This window comes from Eupeodes corollae, chromosome 1, assembly GCF_945859685.1.
Source record: "Eupeodes corollae chromosome 1, idEupCoro1.1, whole genome shotgun sequence".
NCBI lineage: Eukaryota > Metazoa > Arthropoda > Insecta > Diptera > Syrphidae > Eupeodes > Eupeodes corollae.
In genome coordinates this window covers 158,735,225-158,753,949 of record NC_079147.1, presented here as the reverse complement: position 1 = coordinate 158,753,949, position 18,725 = coordinate 158,735,225, and the positions used below count along the sequence as shown (strand labels likewise).

The window sequence follows — 18,725 nt, the reverse complement described above, 5'->3', positions numbered from 1 at the left end:
GCGGCGCCTACTATGATGGCACACAAGTGTTTTGAAATACCTATTCAAAAATTTTAAAAATTTAAATTTTTTTCGGCGCCTGTTACGATGCTCGAATAAACAGATTCTTCGGCTTCGGCCAAAACTTCGGCCTAAAATGGCCGAAGCCGAAGGTTTGGCCGAATGTTGTTCTTTTGGCCGAACTTCGGCCGAACCGAAGCCGAAGCTTCGGTCGGACACTATTGATTAGTATTCACAATGGGTGAAAAATTATCATTTGATACTCATAATACCAAGTTATCAATAAATTGATAGAAGTTATCAGTTATCAAATAATAATTGATAGTTGATAGCCATAATAGGGATGTTAATCATTATAAACACGTCTTTGATGAAGAGATTGTATCATTAAGATCATAAGGATCATCCCAAGGAAGACCCTTTAGGGCAAAGCGAATGAAATTATGTTGAATTGATTCAATACGTTTTCTATAAATTTCGTAATAGGGTGTCCATACCTGCGAAGCATATTCAAGATGAGGACGAACATGGAAATTATACAAAGAAAGAGAAACATAGTTATCATTGAACTCCTTTGCCCAGCGTTTTATAAAACCAAGCATAGAACTTGCCATATTAACAATAAAATTATTGTGATGTGTAAACTCTAAGTTGCAACAGAAATGTACACCTAGATTTTTAAACGTGGAGACACGACAGAGGTTTCGCTGTGATATACAGTAGTCAAATACGTTACTGATTAGTTATTTAGTAAAAGTTATCGTTTTGAAGGGTTGAGTGAATGGCTATTTTTCCCACACCAAAATGTGAAACTATCAATGTCGGCTTTTAAAAGAATACGATCATGGGTGGACTTTATTATTTTAAAAATCTTCATATCGTCAGCAAAAATGAGAAGTTCACTTGAGCGCAGACATGAAGATACATCGTTAATAGACAGGATGAACAGAAAAGGGTCAAGATGGCTTCCCTGGGCAACACCAGATTGAGCAACAAAAGGTTCAGAATGACAATTTCTAAATTTTACCTCATAGGATCTGTTTTCAAGGAATGCTTAAGCAACAGGTGGATAAGGAAATAATGTTCTTCCAATTTCTGCCATAGGAGATGGAATTGTAAAACTTACGGGTACCTATCTACAGTGTTATTGATAGCATCAAAGGGATTTCTACTTTTGGTGGATCTTTTAGCGATTCAGCTCCAAAATGGAACACCACACAAAATATTGAATCACCTGGAAATTCTTGCGATGAAAATGAAGCGCAAAAATATGCTAACACGACAGTCGTTATATTGAAGAAGATTTACTAGAACCTGAACCAAGAAAACAAAAATTGTAGAGGCCAGATAAAGGATTTAAATACATGGACGACCAAAAATCCACTTTGAAGACGATTACAACAAATATGACCGAATCCATTGAAATATCCAAGGAAAAAAATAGTTTTATGTATAGCCTAAAAAGAACTTATCGAGCAATTGAGAAACTTTGCGATGTTTAAAAAGAAACAAACGCTGACCTAAAATAAATATAATACGGAAGCTTTAAGACTTAATGCGGAAAAGAACGGAGTAAAGAGAAAGCGCCTTGAAATAGAGGAGATGAAACCTAATTTAGAAAACTAAAATTTGTAATGATCTCTAAATTGCCAATAATATTGCATCCATCTTCAAAACAGCAAAAATTTTACTTAAGAAACAAAATAAAAATGGATGATCCTTCAGCTCTGACAGTTCAAAGCAATTTTGAAGTTTTCGAAATCGATCGAATGGAAGAACATGTAATTTAATTACACGTGAAATTGAAAAGTCATTTTATTTAACTTTTGATCGAAATTCGAAACAATGGCGACAATTTGTTCAAACAAATGTTTTTTTTTATAGTTGCTTCATGCGTCAAAAATTGCAATTGATTGAACTTCAACGACAATCGTCGGGTGCGTTACAAATTTGCGAAGAAAAATTCCAATTAGTGGCCCTACTCTGAGGCCTGATTATGAGGTTCGAGGCGGATTATTTTCAACACGACCTTTCAAATTCGAGTAGCGTTTCGCGTCGTATTGTCTTATTAATGAATTCGCGGCTAAGCGTGATTTGACACTTTTGGTTTGACTTTTTCTTCCTATATTCCAGTGGTTTGACACTTTTGATTTGACAGCTTGGATTGAATTTAGGAAAATTTGCGGTGATTTATTCAACAAACAATATTAAATTTAAAAAATAGAATCAATTATGGTGTATATTTAATCTAAAAGTCCAGGAAAATGAATTAATTTTAAAATTTATATTTTATTGTGGATAACTTATAAGAAAATTAAAGTTAAGGTAACTCACATTTTTTATATAATTACAACTAGGAAAGAATCCACGAAATCGAACAGTGAATAATAATAAACACTCTTTTGCCTGTGAAGCCGCCAAAAAAGCTGTCAGATTCCAACAAACATAATGACATTTCAAATTCGCCTTCGAATTCTTTAATTTGTCGAATTCAACACGGAGAAGACGAAAGCGAAAGCAATTAAAAAATGGCAAACTCGTTAGTAAAACGATTCGCCGCCAATTCCGAAAGCAGAATTTCACAATTTCGCACTTTCCAGCTCATTTTTTAATGTCAAAAACTTTCTAAAACGTGAAATTCGTTTTTACATTTAATATTTTTTGAAAATATTAATTAAAGTAACATTTTAAGCGAATGAATTAAATTAAATTCAAATGCAAGTGCTCGGTTTTCGGGCTTATCATTAGAATGTCTGTTCCGTCCACCGCACCCATAAGTCTTGGAATTCCTGACTTAAAAAGAATATATTGTTCTGCTCCTCTCCTTTTTATTTAATTAATTTTAAAATGTATACAATTTGAACATAATACATTTTTTTATTGCAATATAACTTGATTTGGTTTGCTGTGCCATGCCTAAGGAATAGTCGTGTCTTATTTGTTGCTGATAGTCTCTTTGTCCTAAAAAGTTAAACGTCACATCTAGTCTTAAGATGTCTCCAAAGGTAGTTGACCTTAAAGGAGCAGAGAATTCACCTTGTCATTGCATTGAAGGCATATAAAAAGGCGTCCTTCGAAATGCAAAAGTGCTGTACAAAACTAAAATAATAATAATAAGGTTGAATAATGCTCAAATAATAAATAAATGCTCTTCTGAGCCACATAATAAAACAAAACATTTGTATATTAATTTTTTAATTCAGTTCTATTATCTCATCGAATCATCTTAATCGAAAACATTTACGATAAATAATAACAACAATTTCTTCAACTTTCTAAAAATGTGGTTTCTTCATTGGATAATCGTCGGTCTTAACACTGTCATATCTTACAAATTTTTGTATAATTGGTGAAAGTAAATTATGATCTAGTTTCTTATCATCTGGAATCACATAACTCAATGGAATCGCAACTATCCAGACAACAAATATGCCTAATATCGTATACCATTGGAAAGAGATTTCAAAAATAGAAAATCCTTCATCATGTTCAACTGTTTGTACAATTTCATTTGTCACATTTGATCTGAAACTAAAAAATAAAATGTTTTAAAGTTTAAAGTCATAGAAAATTACAAATATTTAATTTACATTGATCCATGTAGTGTGTAGTTAAAACGATCGCATCCATCATCTCTGCTTGGCAATGGGGGGAATGCAAGTTTTCCAGCTTCCATTCTTCGTTGGGCTCCAGTTACAAGAACGAGAATAGCTAGCATACTTGAGAGAAGTCCAATTAATGCACTCTGAGTAAAAGATTGTATAGATATTAAAATTCCTTGGCTTGTTATGAATTAATTTACTTTTCCATTAGCTTTAGGCACTAAAAATCCCAACATAAAAACACCAACCATAGCACCTTGAACTACTCCACCAATTGTCATAATGGTTTGAAGAAGAGACGCAGATTTTTCAACTAAGAAGCCGGCAGCAACACAAAAGAAACCAGTAAACAAAATGAAACCTTTCATGGATAGATTGGCTTTTCGTTCGGAATGATTAACAAAAGGCTTTACATAATCGAAATAAAAAATTCCTGCTAAAGAATTCATGCTAGCTGACATTGCACTGAAAAATTGATAAAAATGTTTAAAATAAGGAGCTATTTAAAATATAAGACTTGGTATACACTGAATAACCATTAATTTAGTTTCAATAAATATATTGGTAAACAATTTTAAACAATCTTTCCTTAAGGGTTTAACTTTTAACAATATACGAGTTGGAAATTTGCTTAATAGTTAGCAATTTACTAAGGCATTACAAAATCTTAAACCTTTCTTTTCGTTTGACTCTTTTTAAAAAATAAGCATCTAAACATGGCCAAAAAGTGTCAGTTCGTAAAATTATACAAAATAAATTCGCTTAAACGGACCTATTAATTGTAGTTCCCAACTTTTGACTACATCATTCCAAAAAATGCTCTTATAAGAATAATTGGAAAGATGTCAAATGGATTGTTAAATTTAAAGTAGAGATTTCGTGATTTTAACTTTAGCAAATTGTTAAGAGATAGTAAGATGTTAAAATCGTTAAAAATTAGGCAAATCATCTTTTGAGCTTAGTAAACTGCGCCATTGTGTTCCATTAAGTAAATCACATTGTAATTATTTACCTTAAAGCTGCACTAAAAACGCAAGATATAAACAAGCCTGGCATTCCTTTCAAATGTCCCACTACGTCTTGTACGAAAAACGGCATCATTTTGTCTGGTTTGTCAACAATCTTTAAAAAAAAATAAATAAATAAAATTGTAATCTCAAAAAACATATAATTTAGACCACTTACCTTTATCTTAAGTGGATCACAATCGTGATACATCGAATACATAATTATCCCAGTAAAACAATTGAAAAACATAACAAAAATAAATCCAATGGCAAAAATGAACAAGGACCTTTTAACATAATTTGGGTTATTAGAGCTAAAAAAAGTAAACAACATTTTCCTCACTTTTTGGCTTGTCCGAGAGAAGGTAGGGCTACAATTCTCTGTACACAAACTTGGCTAAGGCCGATATGACCTACCCATAAGCATAGTCCTCCAGCAGATGCATTCCAAAGGGTTGTTCGAGTAGTGACATCAAAGTTCATACTGAAATATGAAAATACAAATTAGATATAAATCTCCTCAACTGAATGTGATATACAGTTGAATATTGAACTATTTCATAAAAGGTTGTACAAAAAGCCATGACTTCGTAATACAGTGTAATACAGAAATTGTGAAAATATGTAGGTACTGAGCATCATCCATTCTACTATTTATTTAACTTTCCAAACCTTAACCATGCAACTATTTAACTTGTCAAGCTCTCAACCGTTCGATCATTAAACTCTTTAACCTCTCAGCCACTCAACCAAAAAAACTTCTAAGATGGAATTTACGGTTGCGTCTAGAGTTTCAGATAGGTTGAACTACACAGTAAACACCTAATAGAGGTACTACGATTCGGAGCTCAGGTCTGTAAGAAATGGTTATATCGGCCCTGGCCTTGGAATTTAAAAAATTAACCTGATCCTTCAGGTTGGAGGTTGTGCGTCGTAAAGAAAAAACTAGTTGCGAAGCACCAACGAGCCTTGGATACGAATGGATTTATTGTTGACTATTTAAAACAACGAACTTCGGATACGCAAGTGAAATGTTTGGCCCTTTATATTCCAAGACCAGCCGAAGAATAAGGGGAGGCCCTAGACTCCTATAAAACAGATATCAACGCCATTAAGGCAATGCGATGGGCCCGCCAAAAAGAAGATGATAAACTTCGATATTTATTATGGTGACTGCTACCAAAAAAACCAATAACGCTTATTTGCATGCGGCTTTGTCGTTGGAGCCAGATTTAGGCAACAAGTCTTGAACAAGGTGCATCAACGAGCGACTCATGATTATCCCCATCAAGGCTAAATTCGGCAACATTAGCCAAATATGCGCACACGCTCCACAAGCCCCCACAGAAAATTAAAACAATAAGGATATTTTCTTCGAGCTCTTGAACAAAGCCTATGAACAGTGTCCCAGCAGTGATATTAAAATTGTCAGGGGCGATTTTAATGCCAATTTAGGAAGGGAAGACATCTTTGGTGCAATAATCGGGAAAATCCTTGCAACTCCTTCTCCGACCGAGTCAGAAGTAACCTCTTTCGAAGTTCTGCACCCGCCAACACCGTGTATCGAGAACCAGTGGCAACATTGCCAAGATATATGCAGAGAAGCCACCTCTGACGTTCTGGGTTTTTAAACAGCCACCAACGAGAAATCCCTGGTTTGATGAAGAATGTCGGCAGCAAAAATGCAGCCAACCAACAGGCATGCAAAGCAGTGGCGCATAAAAGGACGAGAGCTGCTCACTAGTTCTATGAGTAGGAGAGAAACACTTTCTATGAAGGAAAAATGGAGTGCATGAGAAGCGTACGGTGTAGGATGTCAAGAGGTTCAAAAGCAGAAATGAAGTTTTATGAGCAGGTGAAACAAAACTCAGAAGAACATAAACCTCGAAACGAAGGCTGCAAAGACGAAAGTGGAATATGATGTTCCACAGAATAGTAGTCAATGCTGAGGATATGGAATGACCATTTATGCCGGCTGTATAACAGTGAACAAATCGACTTCCGTTTTCAGGCAGCTGCTAGAGCAGATGGCTTAAATGCAGAGCTCTTCAAAGCAGCAGGATAGCCATAGAGAATTCACGCTGCCTCATAAAAGTTGGAAACAACTTTACCGAACATTTTGATGTCAAAAAAGGCTTTAAACAAGTTTTTTTTTATAATAAGCGCACACTCAAAGGGATATATTACCCTTATTATGTAGACACAGTGTGAGCACTAGGAAAGGGAGAGAGGGTTTGAAAGGAGATGACGGTGCACATTGGTTTTGAATTCCTGAATATTGCAATAGCTGGAAAAGACAAAGTGTGGCAAGGCATTCCACATTCGCATAGTACGGCTAAAGAACGAATCTCTGTACTTGACAGTACGATTGAAGTTGGGCTCGAGGGTATATTGATGAGCATTCCTAGAAGCGCGAGTATTACGGTTGAACTGTTTAAGGGGAGGAATGCAGATGGCTACTTCTCTAGAGCATAAACCATTAAAATAACGGTAAAAGAGGGTGAGACAAGAAACATTTCGACGATGTTCAAGTGACGTAAATGATCTTATGACGGTAATATCACCAATCAATCTAAATGCTCTACGTTCAATACTATCCGAGAGGCTTAAGTAAGTTATAGGAGCACCGGCCCAGATATGGGAGTTATACTCAAGCTTTGGACGTATATAAGTCTTGTAAATAACAGCCAGATTAAAAGGAGAGAAAAACTTCTTGCGTCGCTTTAGAAAACCCAATCATCTTGTGGCATTTTTGGCGACATCGCGTATGAGATCGTTCCACAAGAGGTGCCGTCCATGGATAATCGCTTTAACGATACAAGACAGCATTGGGTTTTCGAAGCATTAATTTCCACGTGGTTTTTTAATCCCCATTGTACATTGCTGTTTAAGTCGGAATGAGCTTATCATATTTTGTCGTTGCAGTTCCACATCCGAAAAAGAGGGATGTGAGTCTGAAAACGAATATAAAAAGCTAAGAGTACTATTGTCAGCGAAAAAATGTATTGGATTAAAAGTTGCAGACAGGAGATCATTAATAAAAATGAGAAAGAGTGTTGGAAATAGAATAGAGCCATGGGTTACACCAGTATTTATTTTGTGGTTTTCAGACTTGTATCCATCCAATACAACTTGTATTGTACGATTCAAAAGGTAATTACTAATCCAATGAAGGAGGGATTCATGAAACCGAAAGCACGCATTTTCGATAAGAGAGCCTGATACCAGACCCTATCAAATGCTTTTGAAATATCTAGTGCAATAATCTTACTTTCTCCGAAAAGATGAAAAGATTTGCTCCACTGTTCAGTGAGATGAACCATAAGATCACCATTAAGTCATTAAGAACCTTCCGTTCTTCAAGAAATTTCTTGAGCTGATAATTATTCAGCGTTTCCATGACTTTGGAAAGAATGGACGTAAGTGCATCGGTCGGTAATTAGATGGTGAGGAAGATTCGTCTTTTTTGGGAATAGGCTGGACAAATGCGGTTTTCTATCCGCTCGGATGAGACCTGTCGAGTAGCATAGATGAAAAAGCTTACGCAGTGGTTTTTCCAGCGATGAAGAACATGTCTTCAGAACAATAGCGGGGATACCATCCGGACCAGCAGATTTATGTATGTTAAGATCTTTTAGGACTCTCGCTACAGTACGAGTGCGAAAAAATATTTGCCCCATAGAATCATTAACTCGATCAAGTACAGGCGGAGTCATAACACTCACTGGCGGCGAACTGCCTAGCAAAGAGATTTGCTTTCTCTAAAGAGTTAACAAATGGAGTGTCATTCACAACGAGTGTAGGAACCGAGGAAGAGGAAGAATTCCTCATGTTTTTTACGAATGACCAAACATTTTTACTGCCGTTGGGACATTGCAGTATTTTTTGCCGTCGTCGAATATGGGCGTTACAGGCCTTCCTGGCTTGCTTGAAGTTATTCCGGTTTTCCTCAGTTAGATTGGCTTTAAAACAACGGAAACTTACCTTCGCTCGCATCCAACCATGCGTTTTCCTTGGGTCTGATGCTTTTAACCCTATTCGGGATAAAAGTTCTCATTCCCAGGAGAATCAAAATTGTGATCATATCAGCGCTGGTGTCAACGTCACTATCGATTAAGCATATTGACCAGTTAAAGATCCTGAAGTAATTATTGAGACCGTCCCAGTTGGCTTTCTCGTATTGCCAAACGGTGCTTTTAGGAGCTCTTTTTTTAACTGGAGAGTTTTTACACGAGAAATTTGCTGATATGACACAATAGTCAGATATGCCTAGAGGAGATAGAACACTAATTACCAGGGTCAGAGGCAAGAAACAAGTCAAGAGTGTTTTCTGCTCGACCTACCACGTCCGATATTCGAGTGGGCTCGTTGACTAGCTGAGTTAGGTGGTTTAACTAAGCGAAGATCTCAGCACACACTCCTGGTGTTGACTGGCCTGAATGTTGAATCCATAAAGAATTGTGTACATTGATTTGAATCAGACAAAGCATCAAATTCACGAGAAGTTGACACTCTGTCTAGATTGGGGCTTCGATAAAGGAAGCAATAGTGAATGATTTGCTTATTGACGGAAAATTTAAACCCCATCAAAATAAAAAAAGAATTGGTGCAGAGACCATATTGTGGCAAAAACTGATAAGCAACATCATTCCTAATGTATAGGGCGACACCATGGTGGGAAAAGAATAATGGCACCAAGTTATACCCTTGAATAAAGAATTCAGTGGGATGGGAATCTTCACCCACCTGGGTTTCACTTAGTGCGAATACAGCTGGACTGTTTAAAGCAGGAGTACACAGAAAGAAAATTCGCTCTAAGCCCTTGGTGATGCGATGTCATAGGTCATATGCAGAGCTCATACGTCAACACTAGAAGCACTATCTTTCAAAAGTCTGTCCAATTACTGGCATATGGGGATGCCATTGACATAATGGGAATAACTGAGCGTGATGTCAATGGGGCCTTTGTGAGTATTGAGGCAGGATCAAGAAAACCAAGTACATGCTGTCATCAAGAAAGGGCCTACGACACCGACGCGACGTTAAGTTCAAAACGACACCATAGACACACGTAACTTTTATTTAGTTAAAAACGCTATGAACACAGAAAACAACACCAGCGCTGAGATCAAACGAAATATTACTCTTGCTAATCATTGTTTCTTTAGGCTAAGGAAGCAATCGAATAGTAAAGCCCTATTTACTTACGGTCCCGTATGTACAGAGGGTGAGTTGAGAAGAAGATGGAACGATGAGTTGAAATTGTCCAACGACTGAGTTGGCTGGGTCACGTAGAGCGCATGGAAACCAATGATCTGGCCAGGAAAGTCTTCGCATCTACACCTATGTATAGGACAGCCTTAGAGAAAGACAGCGGATCAGGTGGCGTGAACAAGTGGATAATGACCTCACTTAACTTGGAGTGTGCAACTGGAGACAACTAGCTAGGGACCGAGCTAATTGGAGAAGTTTGTTGTTTGTGGTCCTAGTTCGTGCCACGTTAAGTAAGTAAGTATTCAACCATTTAATATTTTAAACTTTCCACTATTCAACTTTTAAAACTTTATACCATTCAATTCCTCATACTTTCAACTATTTTTATAACATTCATCAGCCCTCTTGTTAACTAACTAAGGAACACTTCTTGGTTTGGTTGGAAGGGTTTATACTAATATTTTTAAATAAATTAATTTTCAAGTACAAAATTCGAATATTCCCCCTTTTTAGACCCTGCACAGAAATGTAAACCTCTGGAGTCAAATTTAGCTCAGAGATTGGTTAACTTTGAACAATACTCAAGTTTGAAAGGCATATAAATATTATTGTTGTGCTAATTTATACATACTTAACATCCAAACGTCCGCCATTTTTAGCATTTCCAATAACATTTTCGAGTCCTCCCACTGCGATAACCCCCATGATACCAACAATTGTAACGGATATTACCATTACAACAGCCTGTACAACATCTGTCCACACGACTGCCTTGATTCCACCCTATTAATATTTTAAGAAAAACAATGTAAAGTGTGTTAAACAAACTTTGATTTTGTTAACTTACCAACATTGTGTAGAAAACACAAATGGAACACACAATTGCATTTATGAGATGAATATTAACACCTGTAACTGTTGTCCAAATAAATACAAAATTTATATTTTCTTTTCAAGGAAACAAAAAATAAAAAAGAAATTAAATATCTTACCTTGGGCAAATGATAAAGCTGGTATGAATATAAAAACTGGCATTAGCAAATAACCCGTCAATACAAATGATAGGGTCAGAATTTGACGGGTAGTCTTATTGAATCTTAGTTCCAAGTACTGAAATGATAACATTGTAAATGTATTAACTTACTTGAACTTAAATAAAAAGAACAAAAATGGGATTATTTTTAACCGTGTTTGGACCTTTGTTCAAGATCAAAGGATTTTCTTCCTTGGATGCTTTTTATTTTTGGTATGGAGACCGAAACTGAGGCGCATATTCAAGGAAAAACGTCATGTAAAGCGATCGGGTCACGTAAGGGTTAGACAACTCTTTGGACCATCTTTTAACAACACTTAAGCAGAGTTGACCTTGTGAAGTAGATATTTCAGTTCACAGTTACATAAAAAGCTTATGTTTTCTACTATATGTATGGAATGATTATGACGATAGTTGTAGTATGACGTTTACCCGATAGCGATAAGGGAGTTGTCTGGCGTTTGCTAATGTTGAGCTCTAAGCAATTTTTGATACACCAGGTTGAGAAATAGTCGAAATCTATTTGGATTAGAGATACGTCTTCAAGAGTTGCAATGATTTTGAAAAATTTTGTAACATCAGCTTTAAGGGATATTTGAAAATGTTTAATGACCATATCAATGTCTTTAATTGCAAGGATAAAGAGAAGAGGTCCTAAATGATTACCTTGGGGAACATCAGAAGTGGCTAGAATACGATTGGAACGAGCGGATCTAAATTTAAATATATTCACGATTTTCAAGAATCCATTTCAGGATAAGGCTTTTAAAACTTAAGGAGGAGAGTTTGAAGGCTACGAGATGATGAGAAATTTTGTCAAATGCTTTACGGAAGTCAGTGAAGGCTATACCAAATTCAATTCCGTTTTCTATTGCTCTTAAAGTGAATAAAATGAACTTTACAAGGTTTGTGTTGGTAGATCAATTTTTTAAGAAGCCGTGCTGTGCTGGGGTGATTAGAGATCTGCAACGGAAGCTAATGAGTTCATTTAGAACTCTTTTACACATTTTTGTTATGTGAGAAAGTTAATCACCTCCTCTTTTGGCCCCTTCTTATGGAATGGAATTATAAAAGATGTTTTCCGTATTAAAGAAATGTTTCTTGAGATAAGGATGACGAATGTTTGATAGAGGGGTTGAAAGAGAAGAATGACATTTTGTTTAGGAAAATAGCAGGAAGACCTGGAGTGATCTCATTGTTAAGTTGAGGAAATTTATTTTTAATGGCTGATGGAAAATGCAATAAAAAAAAACAAAACTCATCATGAGAAAACTTTCAAACTCTGTTCATTGTTCTACTTATGGATATATAAACATGAGCACTTGAAGAAAATTAGAAACGGGTAAAAGGCAAATACGACTACCAAAAAACCTATGTTCCGAACTTTGCCAAAGACTTCTCAATGAAAGAAGATGTCTTTATGATAATAACTTCTATGCAATTAATAAATTGACTTAGTCCTTCTAGAAACAGAAGACCCTTAGATCTAATAGGCGAAACCTTCCAACAGAATTTATGTAAGTTAGCAAAGTTGAAAAGGGATGAACTTATTTTAAGAGGTTATAATGACGGAAACTTCGTTTTGAAATGAAAAAACAACAAAGCTCTAAGAATACTTTCTGCCAAACACAATCTAGTTCGGGTACCTGTTTTAAATAGACGTTTTGAACATGTACGCATCCAAGAACATACTGCCCAACCTTCCAAGAGCTCTCAAGCAACAACCACGTACAGCTTACCAATGAAACTTGCAATAATAAATGAAAATCTGATATTGCTGGGCACGTCAATTGTAAATCGAATTAAAATACAATAAACGTTTTTAACTTTCGACCTATATGGCAAAGTTTTGCATTCGTTCAAAATTTCGAACTCGAGATTTTAATCAAACATGATGTTACGATGGTAGAGAAGTCAAAAAAAGTGGGTCTCGCTATTCCGTCTGGTCGGTTTTGTCTGTCTGTCCACGCTCCTACAGCCTAAACCATTGAGTCGATTGAGTTCAAACTTAGAAGTCAAGGTTTTGAGCAGATTCGCGTTAGGCGTTTTTTTCTTCAATAAGAAAAACATATTTTTGTATTGTTCAGGAAAGGTAACGCTCATAGAACCGTTATTTTGTTTTTTAATTTTCTCAGCAACTTATGAACTGATTTCAAAACATTATATCTCTTATATTGCCTTAACAATATTTGATTATCAAAAATGCAATTTTTTATTGTTTGAATTTTTAAAAAAGATTGAATTTTATTTTTTCAAAATTCTATATCTCAAAAAAAGGTCAACATTTGTTTACAAAATTCAAATGTAAAGTGTATATTTACAATCACTAAACAACTGCATACGAAAAATATTTTTAGAAAAAAATTTAAAAATTTTATATATACAAAACTAATTTAAAAAAAAAACGCTCGAACGATTTTCACCAAACAAATTTGAAAAATCAAAATAAACTGAACCTAATAACTATATGTTTGCGCTGAAAACTTGTAGGAAAGAAGGAATGTGGTTGGATTGAAGTAAGCACCTTCTACCTACCAATAACATTCTTTATTCGTTTTTGACACCTACCTAACTACAAGCAATAGGCGATGGCTTTACAATTTAAACATACATGTTCTGCCTCTTTCTTATCTTCAGATAATTTATTTTCCATCCTGGTTCTTCTAATATAGAATTAAAATAAAGCTATTCAAAGAAAAAAGCTTTGAACGAACTAGTTGAATACACAAACAATTGTTTTCGTAAAGTATGCTTACAAGTATTTTATATTTCCGGGATGAGTTGTTCTAGGATGAGTTGTGTCTTGGGACAAGCTTCAAAATGGTGTGTATCCGATAAGTTCATTCAAATACACAAACCATTTCCCTTAACATAATATTTTCCGAGTTTTTCAAATTTCATAAAAAGTTAAGCTTTTTAACAAATTATAAATGAATATATAATAAAATACAATTCGCATAGTCTTCGGAAAATTCTCTTTCTTTTGGCACCTTATTTGTTAAACTTAGTTCCGTATGAGAGCAGAAAAAGGGAGACATGCTAAAGAAATAATATATGATGATGATTCTTCCAGACTAAATTTGTATTCAAATTCAATCACTAAACAACTGCATAACAAAAATATTTTTAAGAAAAAATGGAAAATTCGTATGCAGTGGTGGACACGAATTTACCACATTGAAAAGAGTACAAGTATTTTTCTACTTTCAATTCTTTATTACTTGCAAATAACGGTTCATTTTTATGTTGTTATTATGACAACCTTATATGGTAATACAAATTTGTAAATGATTGAAAAGTAAAATACCGTTTTGCGAAAAATTAAGATTGTTTGTGATTTGCGTTGTTTTTGGCTGGACATAATTTTATCCCGTCTTGCAATTTTTTGTTTTTTTTTTAAAAGAAAATAATTTTTGAGGTAATTCAATATTCCTTTAATGATATATATCAAAAAAAATAAAAACAAAATTAATTAGTCATGACAAAAGGAAAATGGGGCTCAAAGGAAAAACGAAGTATGATCTTGAAAATGAAGTCAAAAGGTCGGACGGTAACAGACATTCCTAAGTTATTAGAACGCTCCAGGAAGCTGGTTTTTAATGCCATTCGTCATTTCAAAAAGTTTGAAGTAATTAAAAACGTTAAACAAAACCCCCGGACCAGAAACACAACTACAAATGAAGATAGAATTATTTATAGGTTATCGACCAAGGATCCGTTTAAGAAGCGAACTTTCAACGAACTATGGAGTAAATGTTTCCTCAAGGACCATAAGACGCCGATTAAATGAAAACAATCGACGTAGGTGCGTTGGTCAGAAGAAACCGCTTGTATCAAAAAAATCTGAAATCTAGGTTACAGTTTGCCAAAGCTCACCTAGACAAGTCAATTAGTTTTTGGAAAAACGTGTTCTGGTACCATGAATCCAAATTCTGCCGTTTCGGATCGGATGGGAAAAAATATGTATGGCGTCCAAAAAACAGGGAATATGATCCAAGGTACAGCATTAAGACTGTGAAACACGGTGGAGGCAACGTAATGGTCTGGGCTGCTTTTTCATGGCACGGCGCGCGTTGGCCCCATCGTAAAAATTGACACCAAAATGGACCAGAACGTGTACAGAGATTTCCTGTTGGATCATATGATACCCTACGCAGAAGACAATTTGCTGTTATTATGGCTCTTCATGCACGACAACGATCATAAACACACTTCAAAGTTGTGCCTTAGAGGTGAATAAAATCGACGTTTTGAAGTAGCCAGCACAATCACCCGATCTTAACCCGATAGAGAATTTGTGGAATGATGTTGAATATCACATTGAACCCATTTAACACAATTGAGGCAGGAGATTCAAAATGCTTGGTATGCAATTCCAAAGTCACGATGTGATGCTTTTGTTGAAAGTTTGCCAAAAAGAATTGCTTCTGTACTGCAAAATAAAGGGTTATCTACCAAATACTAAGAAAAACTTAAAATTGATAACGGTAAGTAAAATTTTATCAAGAAAGTGTTGAATGTGCTAAATTTGTGTCCAGGCGAAAAATTGATGTTTCTACATTCCATACTTTTTTCTTCATACAGATGTTAAACATATTTGATGAGGTTCTATGAAAACATAGTGCTACGTATATGTAATGTAAATAAAATATAACTAATTTCATAATAAGAAAGCAAATTGAAAATTAAATGGTTTTTATTCTTTTTAACAAGTGTGCTAAAGTCTTGTCCACCAATGTATAACAAAAATTAATTTTAAAAAAACCGGTCTAACGATTTTAAAACAGAACACATTGAAAAATGGAGGGTTTTTTTGACAAATCAAATGGCAGATTTCAAAATGATTTCATTCTGTGCTGAATTTTATTTATATTATTGAAATCAAAATATTTCATCATATGCAAAATATTGTAGATGATTTTTTCGAAGAATTAAACTGATAATTTTTTAAACAAAACACGAAAATATATTAAATCAACAATTAACTGATAAGAAATGGTTTTCAACTCAAGTATTAGGAGATCATAGAAAGATGTTGACTTCAAATTATTTATTTATCCCACACAAAATATTGTTATGAATATTTTGTTAAAATTGTAAACAAGACACATCGACTGACGGGATAAGAAGTTATCGGTACGGGTCGCATCCGAGCCTCTTTTATAATTGATCTTTTTTTCTTTTGATATGACAATCAATTGAATATGAGAAACATTGTTGATGTTAAGAATATACTCAAACATCAATTGTTTAAATCATTTTTACCGGCATCAATCTAAACAGCTGAAATAAAGTGATGTGTTTGACGTGGTAAATCGAAAAATGATAAATTACCCTTTTACATAGTATTGATTGATTAGAACATGAAAATAAAACTAACAATAATTGATATCCAATCTATAGATTTAATGTACACAATATCTACTATTGAGATTATTGTTTGGATTTGTTGTATTTCATAAAAGATAAAACACATGAATAAAAATAATTATGTAACTTCTCTATACTTACTTCATAACAATTTGAAATGTTGTTATTATAAAACACTGGAATTATAATGTACATCAAGATGGGAAGTGCTCCAAACATTGCAATCATGGTAAATGCAAATGTTATACCAAAACTATACATTTCCGATGGTATTGTCACAATTGATATAGCTGATAATTGACTGAAGTTATTGTACAAATTATATAAACAATTAGATTATATTGTCTCAATATTTTCAATCGCAGTATTTTTACCTCGATACCAAAGAAATAGCAACTGGCCAAGCTTTTAAATTTCTGCCACCAAGTAAATATTCATCAGCAGTATCATTTTTACCCGAGAAAAATCCAAAATATACTCCAATTCCAGCCGATACAACTAACATCGATATAAAAACAGCATAGTCTTCGAAACCGAACGTAAATATTTTGGTAAACGTTTCCACCGTGTCAGTTATGTTACTCGCAGCTGACATTTTAAAGTTTAAACTATAAGATTCTTTTTGTAGTTCACCAAAGTACACTCTTGTTTGGACTAAGAAAGAATGTAACTAAATGAAGCAGTCTATTCAATAAAATTTTATAGTTAAGTATTTTAATAATTTATATCAATAAATCAAAGATAATAAAATACTGGTCACCTATCACAATACTATCATTGATTTTATCTTCAAAATAAAAAATATATTTTGGCGATAGTTTATGTATGTAAAGCCTCGCAAGGGAGGACCATTTGGAAAATTGTTTTAAATAATTGTATTTTTGGAATCTCAAAACGATATACATAAATGTTATAAAAATAATGTTGGTGCTTATTATTGAAAAGATAAATTCATGATAAGCATTGTAATGATGATATCGGACATAAAGGAGCTGCGGTATGACTATTGTATCAATGACAGCTGTGCTGTTGGAAGTTTATACATAATGTATATATAATTGCTATTCGAAATACTTATAAGCAGGAAAGAAACAGGGGTCGAGAATTTACCGAAATAAAAACAACGTAAAAAACTCTTATCCCGTTTAAGAAAAAACTTGTAACTTGTGACTCACGACCTGGCTTTTTGGGTTTTGGTGTTTTGATTCAGTCTTGGGTTGTATTGAAGCAATTTAAATTGGGTTTCGGATTAGTTTTTAAATAGTTGCAATGATAAATAGAACCAAACACACTCAATTCATTTAATTCAACGAGAAAAATTGACGTGTTTTTACACGCATAGAATCAACTACTAAGTTTTTGGGGGAAATTTCATAAAATTACAGGAGAAATCACATGCATACTTACATGAGTTTATGAGTCCGATTTCCGGTTTAGCTTGTAGGCAAACCAATATGACTACCGAAGATTTATATCTTTACTAGAATGTTTTTGAAAAGAACGTCAGATTTCCAAAAACCAATTTCCTTTAACATAGCTTTCCAAGAGATTTTATTTAAAATTTAACAACACGTTACACCGCCATTGAGGGAGCTTTACAAAATCTTATTTCCGGTTTAGATTTTAACTGAACTTACGTTTTTATTTGTATCATATATCAACATTTATTCTAAAAAATCCTAGATGGGTTTCCTGAATCAAGGATTTGCCATATAGTCCACTGTTTTTATTCAATTGACAAATCGGCTTTACTGTGCTGAAGATTTATTGGATTAGTTCCGTTCGCTTACTGTCTGCACTAAAATTCGTAAAAAGAGATATTTTAAAGTGTGGGGGTAAAATTCTCTCCATTTTGTCCCATGATGATTCATTCATCCCAGATCAATGGGAGCCCAGGAAAGGGATACACTTTCTATTTATCAGCAACGAATTCATTTATATAATGGGAAAAGAAGTCCTAACGAACATTTTAGGTGAAATTAGATCCGTAAAATATTTTTCCCTTTTCGTTGATAGTACACCCGACCTTTCTAATATCGACCAGTTGACTTTTGTAATTCGGTATGTTAAAAATTGTTACCTATTATACCTATTATATTATTATACCTATTCAAGAGCATAAATCTGAATTTTTGGCTAACACAATCTTGACATTTCTGGAAAATCATGATATTTCAATAGAGGATTGTAGAGGACAAAGCTATGATAAGGCATCTTATATGTCGGGAAAATATTCTGGTTTGCAAGCAAGATTAAATTAGAAGTGCTAATTTGCTACCTTTGTACTTTGTGCAGCACATTCTCTTAACTTACTAGGCCTTGATGCGGCTGGTTGTTTGCAGGAGGCAACAAGTTTTTTTCTGCTGCTAGCGATGGGCTGGAATACACGGAATGAATGTTTAGGTTCACATAGAGTTGTTAAAAGCCTTTTTGAAACAAGATGGTCTGCACGAGCTGATACAGTTAACGCGCTCCATCATGGTTATAAGCAAATTACTG

General features: G+C 34.4%; 1 protein-coding gene across 1 annotated transcript; it reads right to left on the bottom strand.

Moving 5' to 3' along the window:
* Positions 1 to 3,267: 3,267 nt before the first annotated feature.
* Positions 3,268 to 16,868, bottom strand: LOC129941261 (sodium-coupled monocarboxylate transporter 1-like). Its single transcript, XM_056049850.1, has 11 exons — positions 16,601 to 16,868; positions 16,368 to 16,527; positions 10,816 to 10,933; positions 10,671 to 10,738; positions 10,455 to 10,606; positions 4,953 to 5,093; positions 4,788 to 4,896; positions 4,615 to 4,724; positions 3,803 to 4,067; positions 3,591 to 3,745; positions 3,268 to 3,531 (listed from the first exon to the last, which is right to left on the bottom strand). Exons 1-11 carry the CDS (start codon positions 16,819 to 16,821, stop codon positions 3,276 to 3,278), a joined length of 1,755 nt encoding a protein of 584 aa, XP_055905825.1. The 5' UTR covers positions 16,822 to 16,868; the 3' UTR covers positions 3,268 to 3,275.
* Between the last annotated feature and the right edge of the window lie 1,857 nt (positions 16,869 to 18,725).

Bases quoted from the DNA above. Each gene is read 5' to 3' on its own strand.
- LOC129941261 (XM_056049850.1), bottom strand. From the start codon at position 16,821: ATGTCAGCTGCGAGTAACATAACTGACACGGTGGAAACGTTTACCAAA. The intron at 10,934-16,367 runs GTAAGTATAGAG...TTATCATTTCAG, and splicing joins ACATTTCAAATTGTTATGAA to TACTTGGAACTAAGATTCAA. The intron at 4,897-4,952 runs GTGAGGAAAATG...TTATGTTAAAAG, and splicing joins TCTCTCGGACAAGCCAAAAA to GTCCTTGTTCATTTTTGCCA.